Below are 27,572 nucleotides of genomic sequence, written 5' to 3'. Positions count from 1 at the left end.
AACACAGCACCTTGCCTCCAGCTTCCTTGTTTTGTTTTTGTTAAATTAAACTTACTTATTGCATACACGCAATACACAATCTATATGTCCAAAATAATACTAGCATATTGTTACATAAGTCCGCACTTTTAGCTTTCCAGAACTCCCTCCTCTACGTTTCTTTCTCTGTCTTGCTCAAACAGCACTTCCTGTCCTGTTTTTCCTTTAGAAAAAGATTACACCTAATCATCACCCTTAGCTAGGAAGGGAAAAGATATGCTACCTATCCCTTCCCACCCCAGTTCTGGTGGGCTTCAAATTTCTGGGAAATGCCTGCCATGTCATGGCTGTTGGCTCCCATTAAGAGACATTTGTCTGGCCCTGAGCCATTAGGCCAGGGGTCAGCAACCTAAGGCCTGTGGGCCACAAGCGGCCCACGGGGGTCATTTAGCCAGCCCACAAGCTGCCCCTGAATTGAGCTGCCCGCTCAGCGAGTCCCCGCACGCTGCGCTAAACCGGCGCAGCACAGGGACTCACTTCCATGGCGCCAGAAATTGCGTCTGCACAGACGCTGAAAACAGCGGGCGGGCGATCCAGCCCACAGAGGGATCTCCACTGGAGTGAACCGGCCCAGGCAAGGTAAACCTTGCTGGCGGGCGATCCAGCCCACAGAGGGATCTCCACTGGAGTGAACCGGCCCAGGCAAGGTAAACCTTGCTGATCCCTCCATTAGGCAGTAATCTGTTTTAACAAAAGGCACAAACAGGCTAACGTCCCTAACAGATGGAGATGAATACCTTTGGCCATCTGGTTCATCGCTCCTAGAACAGTCACTCTTCTCTCTTTCCTGTGCAATGGTGGCGCAGAAGCATTTGCACTAGGATTAGTCCAGTTTAAACTTAAGCCCTAAATTCATACTGCAGCCATGGAGAATCTGTGGTTAACCAAATCTTGTTAGACTACAGCTCCCATCATGGGCTAATGGGCGTTAGAGTCATGAGAAGATAAGAAGCTGCCTTATACCAAGTCAGGCCTTTGGGCCATCTAACTCAGTACCATTGAAACTGATTGGCTGCGGCTCTCCAGGGTTTCAGGCAAGAGTCTTTCCCAGTCCTACACGAAGACACCTTTTTGTATGCTAAGCATGTACTCTATCGCTGAGCTATCACTCTATCCCCTAAAGCAAGGCCAGCAATCTTTCACCCATCAAGATGTTCTTGGACTCCCAACTCCCATTGGCCCCAGAGAGCATGGCCACTTGCCAAGGATGATGGGAGTTGGGGGGGGGGGTCCTACAACATCTGAAGGGCTGAAGGTTCCTGAGCCCAGTTGCTCCTTTGCTTGTCTTTGCATCTACCCCAAAGCGTCGTCTAGTCAGTGCCTGAAGAAGGTAAATATAATGTTGAATGGTTGCAAGTGCTGTTTCTGAATGATTGCAAGTCTGTCTGTTTCTACCAGGTTTTGAATTCTTTGAAACAAGTGCCAAGGACAACGTCAACGTCAAGCAGACCTTTGAACGGCTTGTGGATATCATCTGCGACAAAATGTCAGAAAGCCTGGAGGCAGATCCTGCCATTGCTGCCGGTAAACAGAACACAAGACTAAAGGACAGCCCTCCTCCACAGCAACCCAACTGTGGCTGTTAATAGAGTCATTGTCGACAGAGGCGGCTCCAGCGTGTTCTTTTGCCAATAGAGTATTTACATAGGGTCTATATGCCTTTATTTATAATGTCTTACCGGTTCATTTTGGGGAAAATATATCTTCTTTAACGCCCACTGCTGGTACAGTATGTGCATAGAGTTGCTTTGCGAAACAGATCGCAAGTGTGTAAGGACAGGGCCCTCCGATTTCTCAGCATTTGGCCTCTGCACGTAGATGACTGTTCGTCTGCGCTCTTTATGTTCACCTTTATGCCCGTTCCACCTTTAGCTGGTGCTGTGACCTCAGGTCCACATTTTGTCTGGATTTTTCTCTTCCTTCATCCCATTTCCGGTTAATGCTATTGACTCTTCTAGGTTGATGATCCAGCAAGTCAGAAATAGGACTCCCGCTCCTTGGCACTCCAAATCAATACTAGCACTGCAGAAAGGTAGCAATCTAATCACGCCAGCACAGCTGTACCTTCCAGGTAACTTGCCAGTCTGCATTCTCCAGAGAGGTCCATGCTTCAAGGTGGCTGGGGCCCATTAGCAAAACCGCAGGTGTCCTGCTAACCAGCGACAGGTATGGAGAATTTAGATCTCCCAGATCAGGGCTACCTGCCTCTCAGACAGCCTTCATTGGGAAGGGCGTCTTACATTCAAAACCAAGACACAACAGTTCCCTGGCTTTCAGCCATAGGCCTTGCAGAGTCAGATTGTTTACCAAATATTTCTGGGTTTTTGGTTTTCCTTCACTCGAGCATTGCTTATCTTGAGGGATACTTGTCCAAACTTCAGACCATATTCACGCAAACTTTAATTTCAGTTTAATAATAATAATAATAATAAAACCACTGTAAATTCTTAACAGTTTCACTATCGGTCATACTCAGTGGGCAGTTAAAAATGAGGAAGGGACTGGCTGTTTTTTTAAAGTGGAGCAACACACTTCAATTGTTTATGGTGTAAGCAGCCAAGGTGTAGGATTTGTCCTTCCCAGGATATCTCAGTGCACCACAGACAATACAGTTACTTGCACTACAGAAAGTAGAGCCAAAAATAACTCCCACTACAACTAACACACTTTTGATACGGACACAGATGGAAGTTCCAAGGATTCAGAGCTCTGAATATAGATAGATACATTAGTGAAGTCATTGGAGGCCAATGGAAAGAAATTTATTCTTCTCTAATTGTCAAAAGCATGTACAAGAAATGAGTGAAGAAACGTTACATAATGAAGAAGGACAAAGAGAGGCAACATGAAACAGTAAGAAATATAACAAGAGTAATTGGGTTGCAGGCCTGTTCTCAGTTCTACATGCATGGGGACGCTGATATCCAAAGTGCATTACTCTTGCTGTCCTTATCGGATGTACTAAACTCCTGATAGTAACACCAGTGAAAATATATAAATTTTGATCAAGTTATTCTTAGCCAAAATTTAGTGGCACCCTGATCCTCAATATAGACAGGTTGGAAGAGACCTCAAAGGTCATCTGGCCCACCCCCCAGTGGTGCAGGAGTCCCACTGCAGCACCCCCAAAAGGTTGACTTCCAGTGCTTCAGTTGCATATGCATAGCTCTATCTTCACAGGAGTTTCCTCCTCCTCCTGGACAGAATGGGAACCCTGTAGGTGCTCAGTGAAGCTTCCCATTACATGTGCCAGGCATTCTACTACATATATACATGAAAAGGGTGCCCTTTCACCCATGGGTGTCTGTATGATGCCGTGAAGATCTGCATAGCTTTGTAGGTACCCTTTGCATGGAACAGCAGCTCTCTGAAATCACTGAGGCTAGTTTATACAGGTGTACTCTACACTGGCTGACGGTCGGACCAGGCGATGACTTGCATGAATGAATGGGACATTGCAGATTTATCCCTTCATCAACTCAAGTAGAATATTTTTCAACGGAAGCAGCATACACCTGCAGATCAAGATCAAGAAATCAACTGATCTGCATGCATATATGAACCAGCCTTACCGTTTTATGAAACACATTTCGGTTTGTTCTTTTTAAGTGCCAGGTTATTCTAGAAACTCCGTTTTTGAAGAATTGAACCTCTGATACCTACAAAGGATGGTTAAGTGTGAATGTTATTCTATACCTGGCATGGGCCACACGTGTTCTCATGTGGTCTTTTGGTGCAATTTCATACAGCAACCCTTGACTGAAATTTCATAAGTCTTCTTAGAGTGATCAGTTCCGTCCTCTGGCAAGAAGAGCAATCTTTCTGTCCACAAGCAGCTTGCTAGATTGAGTGGGAGAGAGACAGAGAGAAGAGAGTGTCAGAAGGGGGAGAGAAAGGAGTGGTAGAAAGAGAAAAGGTGTGACTCCACCTATTTTAGCTCTGGCCCCACCCACACTTATTTTAGCCCCACCCACTTCCAGCATGTGACCCTTAACAAATTCACCTTGGCAGAATGAAGGGTTCCCCACCCCTGTTATATACCATCAGATAATTTTTTCTTCTTTCTTTGCTATGAAACTTTTATTTCTCCTCTCCAGTGCCACTCTCATTAATAACAGGGAGAATTGCCCGTGAGGACAGATCTGGGTCATTACTTCTGAAAGACATCTTGCCCCAGACTTTCTAACTGATGATGACCTTCTTATAGCTTTTCACAAAAAAGTCAGAATTTGATGGTGTTTCTGGAAGCCCCACAGGAAAATATAGCTACATTAATTTTTAAAAGAAGAACTTCTACGGTTTCAGGAAACAAACCATGCAAATTGATTATAAACTCTCAGAAAGACTGTGAAAAATAAGGAAGCAGCATGTCAAGTGTTTTAGCCACTGTATTTCCCCACATAGAGATATTTGTTTCTCAGTAAATTCCCTCTCTGATAATTGGAGGCAATTTCTCACCTCTTCACCCTGCAGTATTCCATCTCGACTGCTCTAGCTGGGTCCCAGCAACGAAGTTCTTCTAATTAACAGAGAAGTATAAAATGTTCATAGCTCTTATTTGCATCATCTTTTAATACCAGGTAGATGTTTTGCAGCAGGGTTGCGGCAGAAATGATGGAAGGAAGAAGGGTGAAAGGTGGGTGTCTAGAGAATTGTTAAAAGGCACCCCTGACCACAGGGTTACTGCGTTTCACTGTAATTACCACATAGGGAAGCTAAGGCCTCACTCCAACTGTGAGCCATAATTATTTTATTTTCCTTCACAAAATTTATATACCGCTTGACTGGTAAAACCTCTAAGCAGCTGAAAGAAATATTAAAGTTATCAGTAAAAAGCAGTTTAAAACATTATAGAAACAATTAAAATTAATAGTGAAAGAAGCTAAAAGATAATAACACCTGCGTGTCTAGATAGGCTCACCTAAAGAAAAATGTTTTAGATAGGTGTTGAAATGTACTCCTAAGACACCTTTTCAGATGTGTGGGAGCTGAGGAGAGCAAAAATAAGCTAAAACCTACGCTTGGATAAAATTGGGGTGCCAGAGTTCACCATGAACGCCTCCCATGTTCTCTTAGAATGGCAATGGCTCCCACTGAGAGGTGCTGGAGCTGAGCTCTAGTGAGCTCCAGCTGGGGGGGGGGGAGGCCTGGGTATAATGCACAAAACGGGACATATTTTAAGAGCTTTTGTGGCACTCATCTCCCCACACCCAAATGCCTCACAATATAAATGAGCTAGCAGCGCGCACACACAAAGGTTTAATTTTGTTCCTTTATTTTTGCTGAATTAACACCCCCCCCCCAATAAAAGTTGCCAATTTGCAGAGGAGGATATGAGGCAGTCAGTCTTTTCTTGTCACTAACCCCAAAAAAGCAGGGCAGAGGTGGGGAACAGCAAAAAAAGAAAAGGGTTGAAGTCAATATATACCGCCAGGCAAAAAGAATTTGATAGAAATCCGATCAAGGAAATTCTGGGTTGTATCTTAACGACGTCCCATCAGCTCAATGACTTCTGTTTGTGCAGTGGGACTCCCTGTTCTCTTGTCTTCCTGCTCCTCACCCACAAGAATATTTTGGGGGGTTCCCCAACCCTCTAGAGCCGATGAGGGGGGTGCAGAGGTGCACAAGGAGAGGGAAATGAATTCCCATTGCACAGGTGGAAGTCCTTCTGCTAACTTGACAACTTCACTGGCTATAACTGCCCCTCTTAGGTGGGGGGGGGAGCATTTTGATGCAAAAAACATAGAAGAAAAATACTGAAGAAATTCTAGCATCCCTGTAGTGTGCAAGTTCAATTAATGCACATGTTCAAATAAGAGAGGTTTGTTTATTGTAGGGCTGCCATATGTCCGGGTTTTCCCAGACATATCTGGAAATCAGACTCTGCAAATGGCTTCCGGGTGGGTTTTTGCCGAATTGGCAAAATGTCCAGGAAAATCTGGACATATGGCAAATAGGGCGTTAAAAAAATGCTTCAAAAATCCTTGTAAAAGCCTAAAAACTCCCCCTCAAATTAGGCAATCCTAATTTATTGCACTGTTTTATTATTCTGGGTTATTGCCTGTTACCAATGTAAGCTTTATTCTCTGCTATTCTTGAATGAATAAAAATACTTTCTAGAGGCTAGCCTGATTCCTGAGAGCCCAGCTGAACTGTAACCACACAGGGATATTTTTGAATTTATTTTATTTTTTTCCTTTATAGCCCACCTTCTGAAGGTGGCATACATGGGTCTCCCCATCCTCACTGATTCCCCATGACAACCCTCTGAGGTAGGTTAGGCTGAGAGGCAGTGACAGACCCAAGGTCACTCAGTGAGCTTCATGGCCGAGTGGAGACTTGAACCCTGGTCTCCCAGGTCCTAGTCTGACACTTTAACCACTACATCACACCATATACAAAAATAGCCGGGCTGCTAGTTGAACAACTCCTTGCATGGGTGAATTGCCTTCTTGCTCAAGCAGTTCTTTCCTTTGCACATGGGCAAAATATTTCTAATGAAGTTTTGCATATTGGCAACTGGAACGCAGAGGCATGAGCTGAGTGTTACAATGCCTGCAAGCGCATACAAGCAGTGGAGCAGCAAGCTTGTGTTTCAATTTGTGTATAACAACCTGCTCTACAATAGCAGCAAATGTGCCTATCCCTTTTATGCCATTAATTCAAAATGGCATTCCCCACCCTCGCTTATTTTCAAATCTGGTTGTTTGGTGTCTGAGATATGAAATAGCTGGCCTGTCCTTTCTGTCGAAATGGCTTTTTCCCCTTCTCTCTCAGCTGCAAATATATGTGACTGTTAACTGGAACCATTTGTTCCTTTGTGCTTATACTCAGGGCTTTCCCAAGCGATCAGCTGATAATGCAACGGAGGTACAGTTGTTCAATGTCTTGTGCAAGATGCAAACATTTTTACTCATGAAAGCGTTTCCGATATTGTATTTTCCCAGCGCTCAGAGCAATATATTGTTGCTGGTGAAATAAAAGATGCCTCCCCCATCTAGAAAGACTGTTTCCTTTTGGAGTTCTTCTGTTTGAGTGTCACCAACTCCAATTGGCTAGAGCAGGCATAGGCAAACTTGGCCCTCAAGACATTTTTGGGGACTACAATTCCCATCATCCCTGACCACTGGTCCTGTTAGCTAGGGATGATGGGAGTTGTAGTCCCAAAAACATCTGGAGGGCCGAGTTTGCCTATGCCTGGGCTAGAGAATGTGACGCCACAAATGACAGCAACAGCGTTGTCCTGTTGCCCCATTTGGTCACCCTGACATGAATGCTCAACTTTGAGAGAGGAAGTATAGCTGTCTTAAGCTCAAACTCTCCCACTCTCCCATTCAGAATTTGCTTTGAGACTCATGGGGGTCATTGACAAGCTTAATTGACTAGGGAATTCTTTGGCCTGTGCAACAAATCAGTTTCATCTCTTCTTGATAGACCCTCTTTGCAGTTTGAGCATTCCTCTCCAGTTTGTGCTGGAGTATATCATCCCGTCATTAAACAAAAAACAAAAAACCATAACCCTGAACTGTCCATATTTATTCTCCTCCATTCTATACGTATTGGTCATTGCACTATTGCTGGTGAACTGGAATAAGCCCTTAGTATATTGCATAGAGAAACGACCTGAGCAGCTCAATCTGTGTGGCCTTTCCAGAGCTTGAGTCTGAAGGATTATAGAGTTTCTTCCCAGTCAGCTCAGCTCTGCTATGTCCAGCTGTACTGCCTGCACCTTATTTATTTTAAGAATGAAGTGCTATTTAATGGTGCACTATGTTCATTGGAGTTTGATCCTAATGTGTGGAATTGTCGGAATGTTGTGTTTTCTAGGAGACTTAACAGTGGTGCAAGATTTATGTCTGTTGATAGCAGTTTTGTCAGTCACAGACAGTTGCTAGAGCTAGTTTTCAATGAGCATGTTTTGTGATGACACCGTGTAAATGGGGTTCTTGTTGAATAGGGGGTCCTTTTTCCTGAGGGTACTGATGCACATCCACTTTTCCTGAATCAAAACACTGTAACTGTTCCTTCCATGGCAAAGTTTGCATATATTCCACCCAGATTATGTTGGAGAAATCTGCAGTTAATACTGGATTATGAAGATGCTTGTTTTTTGTTTGTTTGTTTGTTTGTTTGTTTTCCACAGAAGCCTGTGCCATCCTTATTCATTTTGTCAAGCCAGTACAGTTATGAGTGACAGGAAATGAAGGGTCTTCTTAAGGGAAGTGATTCCCTGAGATACGGGCAGATTGTCATACATGTTTTTTTTTATGTTAGAAAGTCCAAAAAGCGTATCTCAGGTAGCTTTGAGGCATCATTCAAAGTATAGATCGTTTTCTTTAACAAACTACCAGTTGGTCTACATCAATACACAGATTAGAGTGGACCAAGTACCTTTGGACTAACTCTTCTGGGAATCAGAAAAGTTATGACAGAGCTGGATTCATAGCAGAATCCCCATAACTACCGCAGACCAATCCTTGCTAATTTACGCCTGTCAGATAATTAGGTCAATTGCAGGATTTTCTGTTTCTTGCATACCCAACTAGAACTTGGTTCTGTTGAGTTCAAAATACAAGTCAGCTTTAATATTTATAAATTATTTTTCTTCACAAGTCAGGTATATAGTGTGGTGGTGGTGTTGTCGTTTGTTTGTTTTTAAAGTCTCTGTTAACACTTATTCTATCAAACTTCTTAATAAGTCACTTGACCAAATCAATCAATCAATCAATCAATCAATACTCTGGTTTCTCTTCAGATCGTGTAAATCTTTCGCCTTACTTGACCAAATATATCTTGCACGTCTCATGCCAACTCATTCCATACACTGGTTTAGCCACGACAAAATCTAAATCATTTACAATCCTTTTCCTTATATCTCTCCCCCCATCCTCATACCCCACTTTGTGGGATTTGCCAAGAAATTCACCTTATCGCTAGGAAGTGCCTGTGGTAATTTCACAAGCTATAGAGCTCATATTTAGTTTTGCAGTGGAACAGATGGACACAGCCCCCTGGCATTTTAAGGGGGAGAGAACACACCCAGACCTCCCAGCTATCCTACATCCCTCCCTGAACATAGGAAAGAGATACTAGGACTTACCAGGATTAAATTGACAGAAATGGGTAATTCTGACATGTACCTTGCAAACTAGTGTTAAATGGAAACCGTGCTGTAATTCCTGTTCAATATATTGTTGGTAAATGTCCACTGTGTTGTGATTCAGTTGGAACTGTCAGAATGTGTATACTATTTAATAGTGTTTGTGGAACTGAAGTGTCTTAAATGTGGCATGAAAATGTTATTTAAAAAAATAGATTTGTTTTCTATTTTTGAACACCTCTAACCGGAGGGATCATGGGCCAATAAGTGCAATATTTAACGACTTATTCAGTGTATATAAACTTGTGTGGAAGAGAGAAGTGTTGTGGATGTGTGAAATTCCTGCTGCTAGTTGAAGACTGTGTGGCTTATTTAAACAATTTCTAGTAGCTGTTTTAAGTGTCCGATAGTCACGTTTATATCGTATAAATGCTTTTAACAGTGTCGTACAAGAATATTCTATTCCTGATTCTGTTAAATTAATTATTTTTCCTATATGAGATGATTATAAAAAAACAACATATCCATATGTTTCCTTGCAAGTGCATGTCAATTTTACTTCTAGAACTGTGTCTTTAAAAAAAAACAAAAACACCAAAAGATTATGCTATAAATAAAACAATGAAGAAACTTATTTTCAGTCAAAAGATCTTAGGTGTTTCTCAGTTTGTGCACATTTCAGAGGCATGTTCTATAAAAATGCATCATGTAGTAGACTGACTCCCATGTCTTCTCAGTGGTCATTAGTTGTAGACTCTGCCAGGTTAGGTCACCATAATGGAATGTATGTTCTAGATATCTCTACATTCTAGAATACAGGCATCATAGCTCAGACCACAGTAATAACTTTAATGCTAAGGAGACACATGGCAATGTTTCCCTTGCTTCAACATCAGTGTGTGCTGGGGTGGGGGGCAGAGAAGGGTGCAACCTCCTGCATTGGGGGCCTAAATTGGGCAGCTATACAAGACCACTGCAGAAAAGAGGGCCGGTACATCTGATGGCTCTTTCACGAGACAGATAATTGTTTGTAAATCTACAAGGATATGCAGTTGGGAACATAGGTCCTTGTGGGCTCCTGGCACATGCTTTACACATGTGTGCAAATACATCTCCCCCCTCAAACATGACAACGTTCATCGGTGGGTATAGGAAAGTACGTTGCGCCTCCTTTGGTTCTCTGTTCTGGAGGGCTGTCCAAAAACAGTCTTCTGTTTGACGCTGTCATCTCTTAGAGGTCCAGATCTAGTTTAAAGATAAAGAACCACAGAGGAGGGAGAGCAGGAGCCATGAAGTTGTCCTTCAACTGCTAATACTGCAGCAAATACACAATTCACAGGGTGTCTTCTCCACTATAGTGTGATGTACAGTACAGTGGTGCCTCGCAAGACAAAAAGAATCCGTTCTGTGATTCTCTTCGTCTAGCGGTTTTTTCGTCTTGCGAAGCAAGCCCATTGACAGATTAGCGGATTAGCGCTATTAGCGGCTTTTAGCGGCTTATCAGCTTATCGGATCAGCTGATAAGCGGCTTAGCGGCTTAGAAAAAGGGGGGGGAAACCCGCAGGAACTCGCAAGACATTGTCGTCTTGCGAAGCAAGCCCATAGGAGATTCGTTTTGCGAAGCACCTCCAAAACGGAAAACTCTTTCGTCTAGTGAGTTTTCCGTCTTGCGAGGCATTCGTCTTGCGGGGCACCACTGTACTGTATTTCTAAATTATAGTCATTATTTCTAAATTTACATATATACATATACCACATGCACTTTTTAAATGCAAAGGTGCCCTCTTCCCACCACCCCTTTTTTTTCTTTGGTGACACAAAGCCTCATTTTTAGCAATGCTTAACTGCGTCACCCTATTGGAAGGGTGGTCTTGCACATGAAATGTGAGCCTCTGGAAAGCACACAGAGGTTTAGCAATGGGAGCCTAAGCATGCCTTCCTCAGAAATAAGTGGCACTGAGCTCCATAGGATTTACTCCCTAGTAAACCTGCATTTTTATGAGAGCCCCACAGTGTGAGCCTGTGCATGTTTCCTCAGAAGTGATTCCCATGGTACTTAAGGGGACTTAGTCCCCAGTAAGTTTGCATAGGATTGCTGCCTAATCTACTTGTTTACAGGGCTGGCCCAATACATTTTGGTGCTAGAGACAAAAGCAAACCAGACTGACAGTTAGCAGGGCAGCATCGCCCTCCACACCTGAGGGTGGGGAACTTGAGCAAGCCATATGACCCCATACCCCCCCCCGACCCACAATATTTGCTGCCTCATTGTGTCCTGCTAATGGCCATGATACCAGCTTCTAAGCAACTGCAGGGAAGTATCTAAAAATGCAGTCATTTTCCAGTAGTTTGAGGTCTGGTTCATGTGTTACAAAAAAAACAACAACACCGATAGGAGATTGTTCACTGTCTAGCCTAGGGGCAAGGGATTCCTTTGGATTCAGGTAGGCTATAGAACACTGATTAGAAGGATCTATGTAGAGGCATTTCACAGACTGGGGAACAAATCACTGGTTGTGGGAGGGTGGTTCTATTTAATTCATTTTAAAACAGATGGGGGGGTCTGAATTTGATCAGAAAATTCCACCCAGGGGAGGGGATGTTTAACACTTTCTCCACTGCTGTTTCCCAGCTCTAAATTGCCCCTCCCTGCACAGCTGCTGTTAGTTCTAGGAGTGGGGAGAACATTGATCCAGCAGCTGGTGACAGTATTCCCTCTCCTGAGGGTGAATAGAGTTAGTTAGAAGAGCTATTCAGATTGGGAAAATTGCACAGGGTGAAAACAGTTCAACACCTCCCCCTCCAGCACACCCATGCTGCATACAAACATGCAACTGCCTGCACCTATTTTAAATGTGGGGGTTTGTTCCCTACCTCCCAAAGAACAGAAAACATCAGCCAACTCAGTCATGGATCTCCCACTTAACATCTAGTTTGACTCGGAGACTTTGCAACCCTGTTTCTGGACCTTTAGATAGCAGGTTTTTCATGACAGAATGCACCTCCACACACATGCAAATTCCCTGCAAATTGCAAAGTAGATTGTCAAGAAGAAATCTAAATGAGAACCATTCTGTGTGGAATCTAGTTTTCCATATGTGGGGATTTAGGGGAAACAGACTGCACTATCAGGTGGTCCAGTCCAGAAAATGATTTGGCACTTCTGATGTTTGGAAAAAGTAGGGCATGGTTACTAGAAAACTGAATGATACAGGGAGTTTTCCCCCATTGTTTTCACCTTTCCTAACACACACACTTGTCTGGAATAGGGTGGCGGAAGTATCTCGTCATAACCTAGAAGACACAGGCCCATTGTACTAAATTGTTAGGAATCACAGGAGAATGAACTACACTAGAAAGGAGAGAAGAGGGTCTATGGGCAGATTTGTACCATACTAAAGCATATCCAACTCACATTTAAAGCACATGACTTCCCCCAAATAACCCTGGGACCTGTAGTGTGATATGGGTATTAGGAATTATTAAGTCTCTGTGGAGTAACTACAGTTCCCAGGATACTTTGGGGGGAAGTCATGTGCTTTAAATGCTGTGGAACTCCCCTTATAAACCCTGCTTTACTAAAGAGATATGAAACTTGTGTTGACTCTTCAAGTGTTCACTTCTACACAGTCACATGGTGGGGGGGGGGGACAGGGCTGTGCCAGCAGGCGCTGCTGGAAAATGGGGTCCAAAACATTGAGGAGTGGGGCACTGAGTGATGAACCCTTTTAAATCAAGGTTTTACAAATCCATAAAACAAACACCCAAATATGGCTATCATCAAAGTAATCCGAGGACTTCCCCATGCCATGCTACAGTTACTTTGGACATGAATCCCATTGAAACCAATGAATAAGCCGTGCATAATTTAAGGCTGCAGTCCTTCAACACTTACAGAGAGGCACATAAAATGTTAGTCAAATACCAAAAACGAATGCGTGACTTTTCCTCAGTCAACTTGTAAACTGAACAGTAGGTATGTCGCTCAGTGGCAGAGCTCATGCTTTGCGCGCAAAAGGAGATCCCTGGCATCTCCATAGCTCAGTTGGTAAAGCAACAGACTCTTCATCTCAGGGTTGTGAGTTCAAGCCCTATGTTGGGCTTGCAGGGGGTTGGACTAGATGACCCCCGTGGTCCCTTCCAACTCTACAATTCTATGATTCCAGAAAAAGACTCCTGCCTGGAGAACAAATGCCAGTTAGGGTAACTTTATTGAACTAGATGGGCTGATCCTGGATAAACTTAGCAAACATCCAGGGAAATTGCTGGAAGCCCATTCATCTCACCCTGTATTGATTGCACTTCTTAAAAAAAAGTTTCTTGTGCTGCTGGGTGATCTGTGTTGTGGCAAATCTCCTTTATTATGCCCACAGGACTTCGTGTTCAGGTGTGTGATGTGCCAGTATTACCCATGTGCAGACTTCTTAATTCTATGTGGAAGTAAACCCTACATGTCAGCCATTGGACATTTTCATTGATGCACGTTCTGTATAACGAGTGCACTTGTCTTATTTTGTCAAATCTGTAAACATAATAAATATTTCAGAGACTTTACTCATGAATTAAAGACGCATTGAGGTAATTTTCTACTAATCCCTGCAAGCAATGAAACACTGCAAGCAAACTGACACACTGCAACCCAATGAGGAGAGGAAAGAGTGTGCAGACTGATGCATGCCAGTGTGTTTTGAGGTGCTCCTCCAATCCTGGGACAGCTAGGTCAGCAAACAGCATTGCTGGTGCATGCTTTACGTATTTTTCTTAACACATCTGAAGTTCACCTGGACCATCATGTCACCCTGTGGGTCAAGGGAACAGCTGGCCTGTTTGTGGCTAGGCCATGCAACTCCCGCAGCAAATAGGAAGGTGCTGCCCTCAAGTCGAAACGAGCAGTTAACAGCTTCTTCTTTTAAGATGCCTTTTCTCCCTGCAAACAAGTTATATTCTCAAAAGATGTCAGCTTATCAAACATCCAAAAATAAGGAGCACACAACTGTGGTTGTAAAACAACAGCAACATTTTCTGTCAAGCTGTGATGTTCTGAATGCACCCAAGAGCCTACAAATCATAACTTCCTCCAGTGCTATTTTTCCAGAGGAAGAGGTGCTGGAACTCGCCATAAACACCTCCCTCGCTCTCTTAGAGTAGCAATGGCGCCCACCTGAGAAGTGACGGAACTGAGTTCTGGAAATTTCTGTCTGAGAAAAAAAAGCCATGACTTCCTAACATTCAATTATATTTGGGAAAGTTCCATGTCTTTCCTTGCAGGCTGCATGTCAACATGCCAGGTAAAACACCCCCTGTCCTTCCTTAACTTCATTTCTGATTATTCCAGGGGTGACCAATGTGCCGCTCTCAGGCACATAAGCTCCCTCAGACGTCTTCCCTGTTGCTCACAGGGTCCCTCCCCACTGAAATTACCCTTGAAAGAAACATTAAGTTGTAGGCAACAGAGTAGGTTGTGGTGTGCGCTTGGCTGCACAACTGTTTCTCGGGAAATTCAGCAGGCATGCAGGTTTACTGTGAGGGGCAGAAACACCGGCTGCATTTCTGCCCACCATGAAACTGGTAAATGCAGGGCTTTTTCTGCCAGAACTCAGTTCTGGCACCTCTCAGGTGGGTGCAATTGCCATTATGAGGCATTCACTGTGAGTTCTGACACCTCTTTTTCTAGAAAAATTGCACCGGTTAAATGCTTATGAAAACTACCCACCACCACCAAAGTGTCAGTCCTTATGATTTTTGCTTCCTATCCACTCTGGCTAAAGCAGCCTTCCCCCAACCTGGTACTTTCCAGGTGTTTTGGACTATAATTCCATCAGCCACAGCCAGCATGACCAAAGTTTAGGGATGATGGGAATTATAGTCCAAAACACCTGGAGGGCATGAGATTGGGGAGGGCTGGGCAAAAGAAAGAAACCTTTATTTTCTTCATTCTGACAAGGGGATTTGGTTTGGTATTTATGAGGTGTTTTTTTAAAAAAAAATCATTGAGGCTTTAATATTGCTAAATGGAAATCTTAATCAACATTCCTCACTGGTATGCTTACCTAGGTTTTTAATGTAAAAAAAAAAAGGAAAGGGGAAAAAAGCACAATAAGGGCTTATGATATATGCATGCACACCCAATAAAATCTGCATTTACTCAAAGCCTGTTTACTTCTGTTACAGAAAACTGCCCATCTGCAACCAATTCACCCCCCACCATAGATCCCCAGTGGAATTTAAAGATCAGGCATCCATTTGGCTGCCTCTCCATCACGAAAAGTTTCTTCTGGTTCTGTTAACATGTGTCTGTTCTTTGTTAAAGGCAAGAAGTGTTTGTTTTTTCCCTACTTCAGAAAGGGGCTAATCGCCTTTGGTTTACGCCCCACCTTGTGTTTTTAAGTTTCTAAAAGACAAAACAAAGCACTTAAATGTTTTCCAGGTTCATTTAGGTTGCCTAAAAGCTTGCTGCTCATTTTTAGCATTGTTCAGCATAACTGCTACACTAAGGGGTACCAATTTTTTGGAACCAGCAGGCACATTTCAAATTCTGAGAGAGCGCTGGGGGGTGCCAGGCACAAAATGGCTGCCACAGGGCAGTGGGGGTCGCATAGCACAAAATGGCTGCCAGAGGGCGGGTGGTGGTGGTGGTGGTGGTGGCATAGCACAAAATGGCTGCTACAGGGCTTGGTATAACATAAAATGGCTGCCATGGGGAGTGCCACAGGACATATAATTGAAGAGACAACAAGCCCTGGCAACTTTATTGTTACCATGGGAAGTCAACTATAGTCCTGCTGCTCCCATTTGAGGAGATTGCACCACATTGATTACACACAGAGAGAGAGATGCTGTTGCTGTGTAAGAACAACCCTACCAGGAAATATAAACAAGGTGGACACATCACATTTACTCTTAATTTCACAGAAGTTGCTTAGAAGACACCTACACATTTTGCCCCATAACTTTCTTTCTAGGAGGGCCATAGACTTCCTTAAAAACAAGGTATGAGTCTGAGGCAGCTGCCCAAAGGCACCAATGATAATGGTACAGTAACCCATCCACTTACATGGGGGTTTGGCTTCTAGGGTTACGTCTTATATGTGAAAATATTGTATATCAAATGCTTGGAGCAGCCCCATGGTTAGAAGGGGGTAGAGGGAGCGTCCTCAGAGCTTCCAGAGCCTCTGCACTGAGCAGTCCTTGCCGCCACAAGCAAGGCGCAGAGCTTCAAGGCTCTTTTCGTGCTGCTTCCACTTGGGTTACCTGGCATGAAAAGAGCTGTTAAGTTCTCTGCCTTGCTTGGGACGTGCACACTTTCAAGCAGTCCGCCTTCAACCACATATGGCTGAAATCCTGCACATCAAATGCACGTACGATGGATTACTATGGTGCCCTGGGAGGCACAGAATTCTGTGATCACCTAGCTGCAGGTGACCGCAGGCTCTGTAGTAGCAAAGATCTACAAAGAGGCACGTGCCCTGTGCAATGCTCCTAATCCAGCAACAATAATAAGAGGATGTTCCCATATATGAAAATCAAATCAAATAAAACTGCAAAAAGCCATGACACTTAATGAGCAGGTCCTAACTCATGGGTTAGCAAACTAAGGCCCGTGGGCTGGATCAGGCCCAATTGCCTTCAAGGTCTGGCTGGTGGATGGTCCGGGAATCCAGGCAGCTGCCATAGTGTGTGCGTGTGCGCATGCGATGGTTTTGGCGACTCAGCCAGGCTTGGGGGTCAAAAGTGAGGCGGCCGACTGCTGGAGACAAGCCCCTTCTCCGTCCGTCGTGCGCGCACAGCAATCCTTTCTGCCAGGGTGGGGGTTAGGGAAGAGGGAAAAGGAGCCACAGTTTGGATTTCCACTGTGGAGCTGCCAGTGACTGACCTCAGGAAGGGCAGTTGCAGTGGCAGGGGCTCAGAGGCGCCTCGGGAGTGATGCCTACCGGTGTCTGTGGCGGCAGTGCTCCCCACCAGAGGAAGCGGGGAGCGCCTGGGTGGCTGCACTCCAAAGCAGTTCTGTGCTCTGCTGGGGAGTCCGCTCATTAGCTACACAGTGTGAGCCATGTAGAGGTAAATGGCCGCTGCTGCCTCCTCTTCCGTCAAATGGGGAAAATAATGTTTTTGCTTGAGCAGCGCCGGCCTGACTTAGTGTGGCCAGCGGCTTTTCCCTTCACCCACACATGCGTACACGCTCTCCAGGGCTGACAGGAATGGCACACTTACCTCAGCACCCCACCCCGCCTTATGAGAGAAATAATAATTGTCAATGTGTAAAACGCAATGGAAGCAGCATGGGTGTGTGACGGAACACCCTCCCCCACAAAAAAAAATCACATTTGGGCAACGTTGGGGTTGGTACCAATAAGTGTTTTTGCCAAAAATGTGGGTCATAATCATGGCAACATATAGTCCGGCCCCCCACAAGGTCTGAGGGACAGTGGACCGGCCCCCTGCTGAAAGAGTCTGCTGACCCCTGTCCTAACTCATATTTTTATTTTCCTGCTGCTATAAGGGGCATTCAATATACAATTCAGACCCATTTATAGGTTCCTGCGCAAAAAGGGCATTGATGTTTTGTACACACCTCCACGCAGGTCAAGTTGTTTCCCTGCTGCTCCTTTTGTAGAGAGTTGAAAATGAAGTGTGTTGGCAGATCAACATTCATATTCATTCAGCTGGTATTGGGCAAAATTACATTGTCTTTCCTGAGCCATTTAACTCTCCCAATCGTCTCCATTGCACTTTTCTTAAGTGCAGAAAACTGCACAACTTTTCTTGGAAACCCTGTCTTGATTTGGGATTGTTCAGCAAGGGGAGATGGGCTTCCGCATCACTCTTCATTTAAGCTACTAAGTGGAATAGCAAAATAACTAACTGAATTAACTAACTGAATTGGAATACAAAAAAGGGAGGTGTGAGGAGGTCAGGGAAACAAGGAAATGAATGTAAGGTATGGAAAGACTGGTGTATTTTTTAAAGTGTTTTTTATCTTTTTTGTATTTTCTATTTTTTCTTTTATTTTTACTTTTGTCTTTCTTTTTCTTCTTCTTTTTAATTCATGTAATTCTTTTCTTTGAAACCTTAATAAATATGATTTTTTTTTAAAAAAAAAGGAATAGCAAAATAAGCTGTGTGTTTTCAGTGAAGTACGGTAGTGGACTTTCTGTATTTGCAGTAGGCTGCCCTCTAATGCACATCCGTAGCAATTGCAGCTTATTTCAATATGGCACAGTATTTTGCACCAGCATAACTGCCAGAGTTTGTGCCCATGAAGTCTAATCCTGCAACCACCGTCTCCCCGCAAACACTTCTGCTGAATTCAGGATGTTTACAAATAATCTGTCCATCTTGATTCGGAGACAAGTATTAGAGGTGTTGCTGGGGCTTCTGGAGTCAACTTTCCCAACCTAATTCCAGAATCGGCTTTGCTAGCTCTCTCTCTGTTTTATTGAAAGTACTAAATGCTAGGGAAAGTACAGGCAACTCCCCGTTTATGTGGGGGTTACGTTCTAGGCTCCTGCACGCATGAGTTAAATGGTGTAAAGTGCAGGGCACCCTCTCAAAAGCTTCTAAACACCTGTTTTTTCTTTTCTTTTAAACAGTACCTTTGTTTCCAGATTGCCAGAAAGGGCAGGGAGCAGCATGTCCAAGCCCACTGCAATGCAGCTTCCTGCCCAACAGCTGTTGAGTGGGGGATGAGAGCTCCTGTGTGCCATTTTGGAGTCCATAAATTCTTTTTTTTTAAGCCTTTTGTTAAGTTGTGGATGAACATATCAGACGACACAGCAATTCTTCAAACAGCTCTTGTTTATTCACAGGCCAGAACAGAACTGAACTGAAGGGTTCAGCCAGCCTGCTTATATAGAGCTCCAGTACAATGTAACTGTAACAATTTTCTAAAACTATCCAATCACTGAACGTCACTTTTGATCCCTTATTTGCATAACTATCTACAGTATCCCCCTGCTGGCCCAGGGTGAGAACTTCAGTGCATAACACCTTTAAAATCTCTTTGGGGGTCTGTGGGGGGTCTTCTCATGAGCCACAAGGACTTTCCAGCTCTCTCCCACCATTTCCAGGCTTGAATTGATCTACTGGCACCACACGTATATGCAGTCACTCATGATTCAATCATATGTACAGTAAGTGGGAGGATACCTATACACATTGTTCCCGGGTAGCATTAAATCCTTAATTGCACAGAAAGGTATGATCACCCAGCACGTTCCTTTTCATCGAAGAACAACTCCGCTATCCTAATGGCCCTTCTTCTCATCAGTGCTAAGGCTGAAATGTTCCCTCAGCCTCTAATCCTCTTATAAAACCCCACGCCTCTCCAGGTGGTTTGGACTACAATTCTCATCTTCCATGACCATTGGGCACACTGTCTGTGGCTGATGGGAACTGCAGTCTGAAACATCCAACAGGCACCAGGTTGGGGAAGATAGCTGTATAGTATTCCAAGCCTTCGACGCCCAAACAATGTGGACAACAATAGCTGTGCATGAAAAAAAGTCTCAAGAAAGGCAGCCGAATGGATAGGCAGAAGACAATACTGTTAAAGCATAACTCTCTAAATATCATCATAAACAAGGAGCAGCATATGTCAGGGAATATTTTTGAAGCAAGCCCTATTGTTCAGGATATATAGTGTACCTGGCAAGTTGTTTGATGGTAATTGCTTTAAGTGAACGCCAGAGGGTGCCTTTGGGTAATACTTCAGGACTGCTGCTTCAGTTTAGAGACACACACAAGCAAAGGGGAATTCAATCAACGAAGTGCGTAGCTGATGAGTTAATCCATCATCGCTGTCTTATGTACCCAGGGGGAGTTTTATGCCAACAGTTCTTGCAGGTGTAGTTAGTTTCCAAGCCGTTCTGTCATTCTAGTGTCTTGTGTTGGACTATCTTCCTAAGTCCACTTACCTTTAGCAGTCAGGAGGTGTTGCAGCCTGGCCATGGCCTTGCCCACAAACTGGCAGCCAGCTGGGGAGGACTGGCCGGTTGGGCCTGCCCCTGACTGTAGCTTGGGTTAGCTCACAGGGGAATTAATTGCAGCCTGCTCAGCCCTCCTCCCCAGATCGTTGCCGGACCTCCCACCCTGCCAATATATTATTATTATTATTATTATTATTATTATTATTATTATTATTATTATCCCGCCCATCCATAGCTGTAGACTTTCAGATTTGAAAATAAGGGATCAGCAGCCTCACCTGTCCTGGGGACACTCTACTGGATATCTAACAATCTGGGATAGCAGCGAGAAGCAGTGGGAAACAGTGCTGGAATAAGGGAATTTCCCACAAAAAAGGGGAAGGTTGACTATGCGCCCAACTGGCTGGGTTTCCCCAGCCACTCTGGGCGGCTTCCAACAGAATACTTCCAACAGAATACAATAGTCTATTCCTGCTTGGCAGGGGGTTGGACTCGATGGCCCTTGTGGTCTATTCCAACTCTATGATTCTATGATTCTATTCTATGAAATATTAAAAGTTTCCCTAAACAGGGCTGCCTTCAGATGCCTCCCTTTTCCCTGTGTTTTACTATCATACTAGGACCTTGTTCTGGACTTTGTTGGCTGCCATATTTTCAAGGGATGCGGGTGGCACTGTGGGCTAAACCACAGAGCCTAGGACTTGCTGATCAGAAGGTCGTCAGTTTGAATCCCCGCGACGGGGTGAGCTCCCGTTGCTCGGTCCCTGCTCCTGCCAACCTAGCAAAGTGCAAGTAGATAAATAGGTACCTCTCCAGTGGGAAGGTAAACGGCGTTTCCGTGCGCTGCTCTGGTTCGCCAGAAGTGGCTTAGTCATGCTGACCACATGACCTAGAAGCTGTACGCCGGCTCCCTCGGCCAATAAAGCGAGATGAGCGCCGCAACCCCAGAGTTAGCCATGACTAGACCTAATGGTCAGGGTCATTTTACCTTTACCTTTTAGGACCTTGTTCTGGACTTTGTTGGCTGCCATATTCTCACTTAGCAAATTGGCACCAGCCATTTGGTTTTCACCTACCTCATAGCAATCATCACAACTTTGTTTTGGTTAGGCATAGGGTAAGCATAGGGTCTTGGCTGGAGGGGAGGTTGTAGCCCCTGCCTGCCCCTCCTTGATAAGGGTATCCCGTTAAAGGGATCCACAAGGAACTGCTTCTGTCCAGATGCCCAGGCAGGGGCTAGGGCCATAGCACTTCTCCAACGGGGTCCCCTTGGGAGGTACCCCTATTTGATGTAAGTCATTGGGGCCCCCCTTGTGGTGTACCCTTATATACACTCCCAAGCAGACAGGCTGGAGTGGAATAAATGGCTTTACCTGATTCCTATGCCAAACCATTCACATCTGTAATCAATAAAGTTGAGGCCTATTTGAACCCAACTTATATGTTGCTTTCTGGTTCGGTATTCATCTCTTAGGGAGCAACAGGGTCACAGGGCCTTGGCATGCGACAACTGAGTAATTGACTGCATGAAGGGGAAATTATAGCCCTGGACAAGCGCAAACTGGAAACAAAGCAGTATGTCCAACATTTCAGGGGCAAACAGCATAGATAGTGGGATTGTGTATAACCACCCCAATACCATCATGAGCAAAATTATCATGATGCACAATAAAAAGGATGCATGAAAGGACCCTCTAGTTAAATAACCCTCTCCCCCCCACACACACACATGTTCAAGGGTGTGTTACAGGAGATCCTGAACCCCAGTGTGCCTGGAGCTAAGTCCTGACTGTGCACACAGTCCCAAGTGTAACATTAGAGAGCAGTCAGACAGTCCAAATGGTCCAATAAAACAAGCAAGGTCCAAAGTCAATCTGCAAGGTCAGGTTTCTGCCTCTGCAGAAGATCCAGGGTTGAAACACACAGGGTCAGCCCCAAAGTCATAGTCCAGTGGCATTCCCAAAACAGCCAAGCCATGGTCTATCAACAGAGAAAGCTGAGCAGACACAGAGTCTCTGCCCTGCTTCCCTTCTATCCTTTACAATTTTGATTCCTGCACCTGAGTTTGCTCCAGTTGAGCAACTGTCTTCTCCACTTGATGAGGCAGATGACCCTCACCTGCCCTGAGCCTAATTCAGCTGCATGACCACAGCCTCCTCCCAGATCTAATGAGTTCCATGATCTCCACCTGGACCATTAGCAAGCTGGGCTGTGTTTCCTTGCCTCCCTCAGTCTCCTGCAGTGCACTTCCTGCTGTTTCCGATGCCTCACATCCTACCATGTCTGCAGAGATGGGGGCACCTCTGGTTCTGTGTCTCCTTCCCCTGGCGCCTGTGAACTGTCTGCTGCCCTCCTGATGTCCTCCAATATCCTGTGAGTACCTTCTAAGCCCCCAACCTTCCCTTCCCCATCTTCAGTTTGCCCCAGTGCATATCAATCATGGGCCTCCCCTTCCTCGTTGTTCTGCCAGTTTGTGACACACGACCCCCTGAGCAAGCCCTACTGCCACCACATCTCCTAGCCATGTCCCTGCCACCTGCACATTGACTTTGGAAAAAGCTACCTAGAAGGACACACACACCCCACTCACCATCATAGGAAGCAGCCATATACTAGGATCCTTGGTTCACCTCACTAAGTATTGTCTGATTTTGGCAATGCTGTGGGTTTTTTTGTTGTTTTTTTGGAGGTTGCTGACGCAGGATGTCAATATATTCTTTATTGAGGGGTGGGAAGTTATTTTAACATACTTGCTAAGAAACATCTGTTGTGCAAAAACATTGCTGGTGGTTTGTTTCCAGGGAAAGAAACAAATTTGGCTTTCATACATCTTACTGAGATTTGTCAGGAATAGATTTACCCTTTCGCTGAAGACAATGCAGTTGGCTGATACAGCTGCCAGCACAAGCTAACTAGGTCAAGACTATCTTTGCATCTGGAAACTGGTGTATGTTTGACCGTGTCTCAGTATGGGGAAGGAGGAATTCCTATGTGACTGGCTGCTGCATCCTGTTGAATGTACACTTTCTCCTTGTTTCACATTTAACGCTAAGTGAAACCATTGGCTTAGTGCAAATGAGTGGGCTTCTGGGCAGGAAATCATGGCTTTCCTCCTCACCGGTCATTCTGCTGTTGCACTGAGCTGAGCTTATGCCTTGGCCTAGTCTCTTGTCTGAACCTGGTGGTTTAGCCTCTGCTTTAGTTCTTCCAGACAATAGATGTGTACTGCATCCAGAATGCTCCCACTGCTGATTTCAGAAGCAGTATACCCATGACACTAGCCACAGATCTATCCTGTATCTACCCTGTCTTTCCCAATGGCATGCTGTGTTTTGATGCACACACCCCCCCCCCCCGCCCCAACCAGTTTGTCTGAATTGAGAAAAATAGTGGTGTTTTCAGCTGATAGTGTGTACACAGCCCAAGAACAAACTGTAAGCTATGGACCAACCATGCTAAGTGTTGCAGGCAAGTCCACCTTCTGTGGCAAACCTGGTTTAGCCTTTATGTAATGTGTGATATTGTCCATCAAGCATAAAAAGTTTGCTGGATGAGGGGTGGGAATAATGGCCAGTAGCTACAGTGTTAGGTTGGGAGTTTCACATTCTTTGTTTAGCAAAGGAAGGGGTGGGTGTGGGCAAATTGTCGTTGCTATTTTTCATTTTGTAAAAATAAAAGGTGTAAGTCTTTGAAACAGTTCATTGCACAAGAAATATAAAAATAGACGAAAGCATCATAGCATCAAATTATAAAAGTACACATATTTTTAAAGTACAGTCAGATTTTAAAAGTACAAACAAAAGTCAATTGGCAACACCAGAAATAAAACCCCACATTACTGTTCACTAGGGGCCAGATTCAACTAACCAGTCCCACTAATGGAAGTCTATTAAAATACTTCTGTGAGCGCAAAGGGGCTTCCCCCTTCTTCCTTCTATGCCCCTCCCCATTGGCTGGGGGGTGGGAAAGTACCCCCAGAACAACATGTGCAGGGGGGGAGATATTTCCAGACAGGGTGTTTATAGTGGGATTGATGAGATTGGTTTCTTCTGACCCAAAATCACAGTCCATACCCCCCCCCCCCCACCATCTGGAATCCAGATTTACACTGGAGGGAAATCTGAAAAGCTGTTTTAAAAACCAACCAACCTGTTCCCAATGACTCACCTGTGATATCTCAATGACCTGCCTGCTTGCAAATTAAGGCCAAGACTTATAAGCATCCTACATTTGCAGAGCGATGGGGTGGGGTATATATCTCCTTTACCTCCTTTACTGATGTTATGCTGATGTATGGTTCTAGGCTGCACTTTGTGAATTCTGTGTTACTGTTGCTTTTGTACGTTGCCTGGTATTTTTTGGTACTATTTGTATTTGAACTTCATTGATTTACAATTGTGAACTGCTCAGTGGACGCAGTTTCCTGGGTGGTATTTAAAAAATGCCTAGATAAATAAATAAAGCAATGTACATGGATCACAGGGAACACTCTACAGCAGGAATAGCCAGTGTGATAATCTCCAGGTGTTGCCAGACTCCAGCTCCTGCCAGTTTTGACCACTAGCCCTGCTCACTGGGCCTGATGGGCACTGGAGTCCAACACATTCTGGAGGGCACCAAATTAGCTACTCCTTCAGAAACTGTTGTTCTGCTTGCCCAGAATGTAGCTTACAAAAGAAATCCACTCATGAAATGCATTACATACAGCCTCACTTTTCACCTGGAGCTCTCTATATTTCCCTTTGAATGGAATTATATTTTAGATATATTTTTTTACAATGGTTTGTATGTATGTTTTTGTTTTGCTTAAAATATTGCAAGTTGCTTTGAGTCGCTGTGGCAGAAAAAAGCAACTAATACATTTTAAAACTTTTAATAAAAAATAATAATTGCATAATTAATTGAATAAGTTAGTGTTCAGAATCATAGCAGAATTTCTCTTCAAACCCTAAAAAACTAGTGTTCAGTTTTGTTCCTAAAAGCAGCGCTCCAATGGGAATTGAACTGCTGCAATTTAGTTTCCCTACATCCCAGGAATCGGGCTCCTATTTTTGTAGATGACCTTGCTCTGAGCTATTTGCCGGAGTACATTGTGTGTCCATTAAAGCAAACCATAGAGAGACCCTGAGTCAGATCACAGCAGGAGATGAAAAACTGAGCCAGCCAGCAGAAGCAGCAGCAACAAAAATAAATCCCTTCATCGCTTAGGTATTATGCTTTCTGCACTACCTGGCTAATAACTATATCACACATTAGTACAAGAGAAGCTTAATTTACATCTTCCTGTTGACTTGACACTGTACAGGCAGCATAGTCTAAATGCTTATAGAGAGGCATCATGAATATGATTGCCTTAAAAAAAAACACCTTTTCCATTGAGAGAAACATATACTAAGCATTGGCTAAGGATCACCACCAGATGGCTCCCTGGGGGAAATCTAATCTAATCTGTTGACGCAGGAGTTTATTTTGTCCCTTTTTAACCTCCCTCCCCCGCCCCAAACGTGTAAAAGTATTTCTCAGAAATGATATACGCATGGTAGAAGACTCACTGTGGTTTAAATTAAAAGATCTCATTTTTAAAGGCTAATATGTTGCAGAATGCCTGATTTTATGCTATTCCAGACTTGCTGGAACAACATGTGATTCCACCTCCCCCAGGGCTTTTAAGCGGAGAAGGGCTCCAGTGTACGTAATCATCCCACCTTGCTTAGTGGCAAGCACTCATACAGGGGCGCGGACTTATAAAAAATATTGGGGGGGCCCGGGAAAGCTCATGAATAATAAATAAGCTCATGAATATGCAGATAAAGTGGCGCCGCCTCCTCGTGAGCGAATAGGGGAGAGCGTGCTGCGCCTATTAATCAGCTCCGAAGGAAATTGGGTGGAGCTTTTGCTCGGGAGGGAGGGCAGGAGGCATGCAGCCCGACCCTGTGCATTTTGGGCTGGGGGAGGGGCGGCGGTGGCGCTCTGCTGGAGGGGCGCCCGAGATTATTGGGGGGGCAGAGCCCCCCCAAACGAATTTTTGAGGGGGCTCGGGCCCCCTCAGGCCCCATGGAGTCGGCGCCTATGCACTCATACAGAGCATTTATATTTCCTGGGTGAACGAGGCCACACAGGCAACTAATATTCCTTACCATTTGTAGGATAACCAGCCTCATATAACCGACGTCCTTAAGCCTAATTTAAAACCATAGAGCAAGCTGCCCTGCCAGGCTTAGCTATGTCACTTCCCCTTACCTTGAGAGGAAATTGGCAATCAAGCCCATTGTTTCCCCTCAATGCTCCAGCTCAACCACATGGCTCTCACCAGCCACACCTGAGTTCCTATCAGGGGAGCCAACTTGGGCCCCAGGTTATGGATGCCCAGTGCGTGTGATGTCACATGCAGCATGATGTCATGATGTCACACGCCTCCCCCCCCCCACCTCGGAACCTACTTCTGGTGGCATCGGAAGTCAGGTTCCGAAGCCTCCGAAGGCCTCAGGAAGCATCTCTGAGGGAAAGGGGCGGGGGGAAGGTGCTGGTAGTATGTACTGGTGAGTACCAACAGAAAAAAACACTGAGTCTGTAGTACTCTTCTATTCTGCCTTGCTCAGAACACACATGGAGTACTGTGTCCACTTCTGGGTGCCACAATTTAAGAAAGATATTGACAAGCTGGAAGATGTGCAGATGGAGGGCAACTAAGATGATCAAAGGTCTGGAAACCAAGCCTTATGAGGAACAATTGAGGGAATTGGGTATGTTTAGCCTTGTAAAGAGGAGACTGAGAGGAGATAGGATAGCCACAGCCAAAGGGCTGTCACATGAAAGATGGAGCAAGCTTGTTTTCTGCTGCTCCAGAGGGTAGGACTCAAACCAGGCACCCCCAAACTTGGCCCTCCAGATGTTTTGGGACTACAACTCCCACCATCCCTAGATAACAGGACCAATGGTCAGAGATACAGTGGTGCCCCGCAAGACGGAAAACTCGCTAGACGAAAGAGTTTTCCGTTTTTGAGCTGCTTCGCATGACAATTTTCCCTATGGGCTTGCTTCGCAAGACGAAAACGTCTTGCAAGTTTGTTTCCTTTTTCTTAACACCGTTAATACAGTTGCGACTTGACTTCGAGGAGCAACTCATAGAACGCAGTGCACATAGTAGCCTTTTTTGAGGTTTTTAAAGACTTTGGTGATTTTTGAAGCTTTTCCAAAACTTCTTTTGCAGCCATTTGGTAAGTTAAGCTTTTAAAACTTTTTTGGGGGGGTTTGGATTTTGGGTTGGGGTGTTTGGAATTCAAGGACTTGGTGTTGGGAAGGGGTTTGCAAGAATCTGGAAGCTTGTTTCCCCCCCCCCCTGCATTTTTATGATTTTCTGTGACCATTGGGCCACTCTGCTGTTTTTTTAAAAAAAAAAATCTGGATTTGAATTTCTGTGTGCTGGGTGGCTGGGGGAACAGTTGGGGAGGGGTTTGCAAGAATCTGGAAGCTTGTTTTTTCTCTCTGCATTTTTATGATTTTCTGTG

General features: G+C 44.6%; 1 protein-coding gene and 1 long non-coding RNA gene across 5 annotated transcripts in view; both read left to right on the top strand.

Moving 5' to 3' along the window:
* RAB3C (RAB3C, member RAS oncogene family) overlaps nt 1–8,690 on the top strand; it is a 121,015-nt gene extending 112,325 nt beyond the window's left edge. For all 4 annotated transcript variants that reach the window (XM_083465538.1, XM_083465537.1, XM_083465536.1 and 1 more), the window contains exon 5: nt 1,438–8,690. In XM_083465538.1, the coding sequence (XP_083321664.1) occupies nt 1,438–1,625 (188 nt within the window). In that variant the 3' untranslated portion in view covers nt 1,626–8,690. The remainder of the gene's footprint in view (nt 1–1,437) is intronic.
* An 8,136-nt stretch (nt 8,691–16,826) lies between these two features.
* LOC310688797 lies at nt 16,827–23,388 on the top strand. The gene is made up of 3 exons (XR_014517192.1): nt 16,827–17,197; nt 18,730–19,905; nt 22,297–23,388. It is a non-coding gene; the product is annotated as an uncharacterized lncRNA (long non-coding RNA).
* Nucleotides 23,389–27,572: the final 4,184 nt, after the last annotated feature.

The sequence above is a fragment of the Podarcis liolepis genome (assembly GCF_965112155.1).
Source record: "Podarcis liolepis genome assembly, chromosome: 11".
In the NCBI taxonomy this organism is placed as follows: Eukaryota; Metazoa; Chordata; class Lepidosauria; order Squamata; family Lacertidae; genus Podarcis; species Podarcis liolepis.
Note: the sequence above shows the minus strand (reverse complement) of the source record. Positions and strands in the feature narration are given on the sequence as shown.